Source organism: Protobothrops mucrosquamatus, unplaced genomic scaffold (genome assembly GCF_001527695.2).
Source record: "Protobothrops mucrosquamatus isolate PMUCROS unplaced genomic scaffold, P.Mucros_1.0 scaffold1447, whole genome shotgun sequence".
NCBI classification, from domain to species: Eukaryota; Metazoa; Chordata; class Lepidosauria; order Squamata; family Viperidae; genus Protobothrops; species Protobothrops mucrosquamatus.
Window position 1 is genome coordinate 24,931 of NW_015387627.1, and position 8,652 is coordinate 33,582.

The 8,652-nt window shown below is 45.4% G+C and overlaps 1 protein-coding gene across 1 annotated transcript in view; it reads right to left on the reverse strand.

The window, feature by feature from the left end:
- Positions 1 to 611: 611 nt before the first annotated feature.
- The window catches only part of GPR20 (G protein-coupled receptor 20), a 16,239-nt gene continuing 8,198 nt past the window's right edge, over positions 612 to 8,652 (reverse strand). Inside the window, exon 2 of the mRNA XM_015822050.2 lies at positions 612 to 1,706. Within this exon, the coding sequence (XP_015677536.2) occupies positions 654 to 1,706 (1,053 nt within the window). The 3' untranslated portion in view covers positions 612 to 653. The remainder of the gene's footprint in view (positions 1,707 to 8,652) is intronic.

Below are 8,652 nucleotides of genomic sequence, written 5' to 3' on the forward strand. Positions count from 1 at the left end.
TGTCTAGTCTAGTGAAAACAAGGTGTAGGCGATTTCATGATAGCCATGTTCCAATATTTGAGGGGCTGCCCCAAAGAAGAGGGGGGTCAAACTATTTTCCAAAGCACCAAAAGGCAAGTTGAGAAACGATGGATGGAAATTAACCCAGGAGAGAAGCAACCTAGAACCAAGGAGAAATTTTCGTAATGGTGAGAACAATCAACTAATGGAACGGCTTGCCTTCAGAAGTTGCGGGTGCCCCATCACTGGAGGCTTTCAAGAAGAGATCGGACAGCCATTTGTCTGAAATGGTACCGGGGGGTCTCCTGCTTGAGCAGGGGGTTGGACTAGATGACCTCCAAGGTCCCTTCCAACTCTGTTATTCTATGCTTCTATGCTAGCAAAATACGGTGCCGGGCATGTTCCTTTCTCTGTAAATTCCCGGATCGGGGAAATTCTTAGGAATTTGGAATGCCAAATGCAATCCAAGTAATTTCCCAGATGACAAAGCCAGCTGCCATAAATAAACCGAGTGTGTCACTGGAGAGCTTGAAAAAAAATCCTAGAACCCAGCTACAACGTTTAGAGAAAAAAAAAATTATCTTTTTTTGTTGTTTTTTTTAGCAAAAAGGAAGAGTCGACATCATCTCTACCCCTTGTAGACTTCTCAAAGTCTAGGAGTTTGTGGTGTTGCTCGGCAAAGCCAAACCCATGGGGTTCCCTATCGCGTTCGCAAACGCCATAATTGCGTTTGAGCCGGACCCTTTGTTGATGCTGATCACCTCCCCGCTGGCTTGCTCAAGTTCCGTCTTCCGGAAGATGTTCTTCATGGTGGACTGGAAGTTGTTGGTGACGAAGCAGTAGACGATGGGATCCATGCAACTGTTGAGGCTGCTTAAGGTGACGGTCACGTGGTAGACCACCAAGCTGAGGTTGTAGGACATGGCTGGGTTGATGGCAATGGCCAGCTGGCGCACGTGGAAGGGGGTGAAGCAGATCATGAAGATGATCAGGACCGTGATGAGGAGCTGCACGGCTCTCATCCGCCTCTCCCGGCTCTGGTGCATAAGCGTGGGCTTGGAAAGGGCGCACATGATCCTGGTGGTGAAGAAGGTGAGGATGATCAGGGGGAAGAAGTACTCGCAGACCATCAAGGGCAAGATCTGCGCAATGCAGCAGTAGGAGAACTTCACGGCCAGGGTGAGGATGGAGAAGGTGATCACGGTGGCGAAGGTCCAGATGAAAGCACAGATCCCTTTGGCGTAGTCGGGGTTCCTCCACCTGCGCGAGGCTTCCACCTGGACAATGGCCAGGTACCGGTCAATGCAGATGCACGTGAGGAAGAGGATGCTACAGTACATGTTGACAAAATAGGTGAAAATGTGGACGAGCGCACAGGTGTGGCAGTCCTTGGCGCTGTAGTGCACAATGATCCGGACAGGTAAAGAGAAGCCCACCAGCAGATCGGTGATGATCAGATTGATGGTATAGATGACCGAGGTGGTTTTCGTTTTCGTGCGGAAGCAGAAGACGTAGAGAGCTACAGAGTTCAACACCACGCCCATCAGGAAGATGATGGTATTGATCACCACCAGGACTATCCACAAGGTATGAAATCTGTCCGAGAGTTCTCCATCCAGGTGGACAAATTTGTTAAACATATTGCTGTAGTTGGAGGACACCGTAGAATTGTTGGAAGGCTCCATGGTCAATGCCGCTAATGGTACCTACAAGACAACAAACAAAGATGCAGGTTCACAGTCGATTTTTATACTGCTCAATAGTCTATGGCAGTGATGGCGAACCTTTTATAGACTGAGTGCCCAAATCCTGGCCCTGCCCCCACTCCACCCCCTGCCCTGCCCCTGCTCCAACCCCACCCCACCTGCCTGCAGGGCCATTCACCACCTCCAGGGCCCGCTGCAGATCGCCCAGCAGCACCATGGCAGCCATGCCCTCTGCCCGTGCCCCACAGCATCAACTGTGCACGATGGGGTATGGGGGCAGAGTCTTGTCTACGCTGCCTGGCTGCCATGTCCTTGGCTGCACTGCTTCACGTGGGCCATGCTCGGGGGCGACTCTCCTCCAGGGGGGCTGCTGGTGAGGGGGTCGCAGGGGGAGGCAAGGCTGGGGCAATGGCACGTGTGCCCACAGAGAGGGCTCCGAGTGCCGCCTCTGGCACCCATGCCATAGGTTTGCCACCACTGGTCTATGGAGATTCTCGGTCATCCACATCATGGTTGTCCCAAAGATGACTTTTCACGAGGCAACTGGACTTCCTTGTTTTTCTTTGAAGACGTTTCACTTCTCATCCAAGAAGCTTCTCCAGCTCTAACTGGATGGTGGGGGAATGGAAGGATTTATACTCCTTGCAGACAGCTGGTCTATCTCCAATCTACAACACAGTCCTTTCAACAGTTCCAAGAGGGCTCTACACCCATTTGCACCACTCAGGTGACCCTGAGGACACAGCTAAACCTCCAAGTGGCCTCAATGACTCTCTAAAAGAACACAAATGACCAGCTGTCTGCAAGGAGTATAAATCCTTCCATTCCTCACCATCCAAACAGAGCTGAAGAAGCTTCTTGGATGAGAAGTGAAAAGTCTTCAAAGAGAAAAAAGAACGTCCAAATTGCCTCTCAAAAAGACACCTTTGGGACTGCTCAGTAATGTAATCTTGAGGTCAAGTATAACTTTTAGGAACGAGGTTAGGACCCAAAGCTTCCTGTCTCTACCCTTATTTGCAAATATCCCAACTACTCCCGGATGAGAGAAAGATCCTATTGCTTTGCACACCCAAAGCATGGAATACAGATAGCACAACAGATTTGTAGCAAGCCGTCATTTAACTAGGTTCCCAGTTCTTCCAGGATAGGTAGTCCTGTACTGAACTAAACCGTTCGTTTAGAATGAAGTTACAACAACTCTGAAAAAGGTGACTTTTGACCGTTTTTCAATGGTTTTACAACTGTTGCAGCATCCCCATGGTCACGTGATCAAAATTCAGACACCTGGAAACTGACTTGTATTTATGACGGTTGCCGCGTCCCGGGGTCATGTGATCACCGTTTGTTGACCCCCCCTGACCAGTAAAGTCAATGGGGGAAACCAGGTTCACTTAACAACCGTGTTCCTAACTTAACAACTGCAGTGATTCACGTAACAACGGTGGCAGGAAAGGTCGCAAAATGGGTTGTGGGAAGAATCCAGAGAAAGACATATTTTGGGAAATATTAAAAAGGCAGAATATTATATTTCCCCAAAGGATCTTAAAGGCAGAAACCAACCCTGTCCCCAAGTCTCTCTGCCCCAAACAGAAACCGGGTCTGCAGAAATGCAGATGTGATAATCCTGTCAGAAAGATTGGAGTCAGGAAGCTGGGATTAGAAAGACACAGATTCCTAGAATCAACAATCCTTCACACCAACAAATCCAACAGTAATCAGCCACAGCCCCAGGGAAGCAAGATATGACCTTTGAGACATAATAGGATTAACCCACCACCATCAGAATACCAAAAAGGCACACTCAGACCCAGGTCAAAGTTCATGCCACAGGAACAACTCCAAACAAAAGCCCAAGAAGGTATAAAACCCCACCACTCCTTGCTCCATGTGGTCAGTTTTTTCTCAGAGCCGTGTTTCTGTCTGGCTCTGCTCTTCAATAAACTGCAACCTTCTTTCTAAAGCAGTCTCCATTTTGTTTATTCCCAGCTTGGACTGGACCCCACTGAAGATTTTTCTTTCGACAGAGTCAACATTCACGCAACAACCCTCTTGCTGAACCACATAAATTTTGGGCTCAATTGTGGTCTTAATTCGAGGACTTACTGTAAATCATCTTAATCAACAAACCAATAAAGTTTAAAGTTCCGCTTGTCTGCATTTTATAGCAGAAGAACTAATCTTAACTCTTCTTTTAAAAAAAGCTCAAGTGATTTACAAAAGGTGTTAAAAAGTAAAAAAAAAACTTTTAAAAGAAAATCACATGAGAACTTTTTGACCTCGGGTGGGCTGTAACGTATTGCCTAATATGGATTTGCGGCATTTTTTTTTCATGCAGCCGACTTGTAGTAAAAAAAACAGTTTTCCAAGCTGCTGCCAAAGCCTTGCTAAACCATTATTTGGCAGCAGGGGAGGAGAAAACCCCGGGAGACTGAACGGGGAAAGGGTGAGAATTGCTGCTTTTGTGCCTTGTGATTAACCCGGTTAATGCGTTAATCCATTAACCTGGTTAATGCGTTAATCCATTTCCTAGGCTCGTGGACAGCTTTCAACACAAATTTGACAAACAGCTGGATTTGCACAATGCCCAAAGCTGGAAAACTCCCCAGCCAAGGTTAGATAAATTGAATTTACTATGTCGTGTAAAGGCAGTGTAGAAACACATCATCAGAGCAAAAGGTTGAAGTTAGAGAAGAGTTTTCACTTTCAATAATATAATTCCAACAAACATTTAGCCTGGTAGTTTCGGCTTTCTACATCTCTCGTGTCTCGAAACAAATCAAACCTAGCTGGTATTTATTACTCCTGCCTTGCTCCTAATAGCTGGATCTAATCCTGTGGTCTGTCCTGCCTTAATTTTCCAACAGCTCTGTGTTTAAATGTTCCTCCGGGTAATTTGTCACATTATTTATACACAAAGGGTTAAACATCTTCTTGGCAAGTTCTTGCTCAGCTGGGGCAGAGATTGGCCAAATATGGTATTTTGCTTTGGGGGAACGCGTGAAGCTGTGATCTTCCGCGTCCAGGAGGAACAGAAAGATCTGGCAGACATCAAGATTGAACGGGAATATCTTTGAGGAGATATTTAGAGATACGTAAGGAAGAGGGCGAAAGACGACGGTTCTAGAAACCTATTCCTCACTTCAGCTGTATTCTCAACAAGACCTGACATCCGGGGACCCTCCCCCCCCCCAAAAAAAAGATTTTACTTCACTTTTGATCAGTGATCCCAAACGATTTTATCCCACTCTGGATTTGGAGAATCAAGGATTATTCTCCTGGATTGGCTAAGCTTATTTCGGACATATTTTTCTTAGGTCCAACTGAACGACGTGAATCATTCATGACAACAAACCAACAATACAATACTGCACAATACAGGCAGTCTTGACTTACAACAGTTCATTTAGTGACCGTTGAAAGTTACGAAGGCACTGAAAAAAGCGACTTATGACCGCTTTTCACACTTACGACCGTTGAAGCCATCTCCATGGTCACGTGATCCAAATTCCGACCCTTGGCGACTGACTCATATTTATGACGGTTGCAGGGTCCCCCTGGGGCTGTGTGAACCCCTTTGGCGACCTTCTGACAAGCAAAAATCCAAGGGGAAGACAGATTCACTTAACAACCAGGTTACTAACTTACCCACTGCAGTGATTCACTTAACAACTGAGGCAAGGAAGATCGCAAAATGGGGCACTTAAAAAAAGTCTCCCTTAACCATAGAAATTGTGGGCTGAGTTGTGGTTGTTAAAATGAGGACCACCTGTATATCAAACAACAATCCCAGAAAGGGCTTTTTGTGATTAAGACCACCAGGGAAATCAAGAAATCCGGACAGTTCAAAAGTGTACGAAAAATTATTGTAAGCTTAAGTTCTCTACAAGAATCTGAGCTCCTAGCGGTCAAAGGAAATTAGAGTGAGTTAAGAACAGAAGGAATTCAAGGTGGTCTGGCCTTTGATCTCTTGTGGGCACGCAGGGACTCATGACTGGTGACGCATTTGACCCCTCCCTCCAGGGTCATCTCCTGCAGACCAATCCTAGAACTTGGAGATCAATCTCTGCCCACTGCTTAATTGATCAGGAAAGACAGAAAGGAATATAATAGAATAGAATAACAGAGTTGGAAGGGACCTTGGAGGTCATCTAGTCCAACCCCCTGCTCAGGCAGGAAACCCTATACCCTTTCAGACAAATGGCTGTCCAGTCTCTTCTTAAAAACTTCCAGTGTTGGAGCATTCACAACTTCTGGAGGCAGGTTGTTCCACTGGTTAATTGTTCTACTGTCAATTTCTCCTTAGTTCTAGGTTGCTTCTCTCCTTGATTAGTTTCCATCCGTTGCTTCTTGTCCTGCCTTCAGGCATTTTGGAAAATAGCTTGACTCCCTCTTCTTTGTGGCAGCCCCTGAGATATTGGAACACTACTATCATGTCCCCCCTCGTCCTTCTTTTCATTAAACTAGACGTACCCAATTCCAGCAGCCTTTCTTTATATGTTTTGGCTCCAGAACCAAGAGATGTTCTTTCTAGGTCCAAGACTATCTGGACAGAAATGAATCCAGACAATAGGTCTAGCATTGACTTGGGAAGACCCAGTGATGGAGATCCATTGTTTCTCATCCTTCCCTCTGGTAATTGGTGAATAATGTGACCCCCTCCTCTTCTTTGTGGCAGCCCCTCAGATACTAGAAGACTGCTATCATGTCTCCCCTGTTTCTTCTTTTCTCTAGACTGGCCAAACCCATGTCCCGCAGCCGTTCTTCGTATGTTTTAGTCTCCAGGCCTTTGATCATCTTAGTTGCTCTTCTCTGAATTTTTTCCAAACTCTCAACATCTTTTTTTGTGATATGGTGACCAAAATTGGCGGCAGTATTCCAGGTGTGACCTCACTAGGGTTTTATAAAGCGGTAGTAATACTTCTTGTGATCTTGATTCTATGCCTTGGACTCACAGCGTCCCTACAAACAGAAGTCCAATTAAGAGGGATACAAAAAAATCACCTTCGTTTAAGTTGCTCAAGATTCCTAGCGCTTTGTTCCAAATTTCTCTGAAAGAAAGTTGATCCTGGATTGATTTATGTCGGTTTCTGGCTTATATCACCAAGTGGTTGAAGCTCTCACGTTGTCAAGTGGTGCTCCTCAGCTTTAGTAGGCAATTTGCATGTGTAATTTCCCCTGCTTTGTCCATGCCGTTAAGTTCCCTCACAACATAACAATCTGAAGAGTTTTTCTGAGGCAAAGCTTCTGAGGTGACTAAGTAAGTTTGGCGCCAGTATTTATCTGAGCGCACACTACAAAACTTATAAATACATTTTATTAGGGAGACTCAGACGGCCGGGTGGTTCAAGTCTTCTTGTAAGGTGCTTGTAAATCCTTCACAGCCTCCACAGTATTTATAATGAAAGCTGATTTAAATTAAAAAATTCAGGCTTGGCAGAAGGCACTCAAGATATGTGTCCAGCATGATGATAATGATGGTGATGATAATGTTAACTATTCAGTCATGTCTGACTCTTAGAGTCTTTGAGTCAGATCTCTCTGCATCTTCCAATCTTGAGCTATTTCTTTGATGGGTCCCTCAGCTTCTTCTCAATGACGTTTTTATTTATATAAAATCTTTACGTTGTAGTTCGGCATCCGACGGGCCTCAATCAATCAATCAATCAATCAATCAGAATAGAGCTATAAGGGACCTTGGAGATCTTCTAGTCCAACCCTCTGCTCAAGCAGGAGATCCTATACCAGGGGTAGGCAACCTTGGCGCTTTTATGACTCGTGGACTTCAACTCCCAGAATTCCTGAGCCAGCCATGCTGAGGGGAAAGGGAGAGGTTTCCAAACTGAGCCATGCTGGCTCAGGAATTCTGGGAGTTGAAGTCCACGAGTCACAAAAGAGCCAAGATTGCCTACCCCTGTCCTATACCATTTCAGACAAGTGGCTGTCCAGTCTCTTCTTAAAAACCTCTAGTGATGGAGCACCCACAACTTCTGGAGGCAGGTTGTTCCACTGGTTAATTGTCCTCACTGTTAGGAAGAGTCTCCTTACTTCTAGATTGGTTCTCTCCTTGACTGGTTTCCATCCATTGTTTCTTGTCTTGCCTTCAGGTGCTTTGGAGAATAAGTTGACCCCTTCCTCTCTGTGGCAGCCCCCCAAATGCTGGAATACTGCTATGATGTCACTCCTAGTCCTTCTATTCTCTAGGCTGGCCATACCAGGAGATCGATGGTCAATTGAAACATCTGATGCATTGTGTGAGCTTGTGAGGAGAACATCTTAGGGCCACATGATCAATCACTGACCACTGCTGGTGCTGCTGAGATCAGATAGACATTCAGGGGTGAAATTTTGCATTTGTTAGTAGGACTAATCTACACAACTCATTCCATTCCAGGCTGGGATAGGTAGGCCATCCCTTTGTGAAATATTTCATGCTGGGAAGACAGCAATAGCTATAGGCTTATATACTGCTTCATAGTGCTCTACAACTCTCTTTAAGTAGGTTTACAGAGTCAGCCTGTTGCCCCCAACCATCTGGGTCCTCATTTTACCGATCTTGGAAGGATGGAAGGTTGAGTCAACCTTCAGCCGGTCAGGATCGAACTGCTGGCTGTGGGCAGAGTTAGCCTGCAATACTGCATTCTAACCACTGCATCACCACAGCTCTGCAATCCAATATAGTTGGATTGAATGACATTTCCCATGAAAATAACCATATACTTCCAGGTGATACCAACAGTGATAAATGCAGAAATCTTTCCCAGCTGCTCTGTCCTGACACCTGATATTCAGTGCAAGGGTCTGTGCCACTACACCTTATATGCACAGTGGAGACATATCTATCTATCTATCTATCTATCTATCTATCTATCTATCTATCTATCTATCTATCTATCTATCTATCTATCTATCTATCTATCTATCTCTATCTCTCTATCTCTATCTCTAT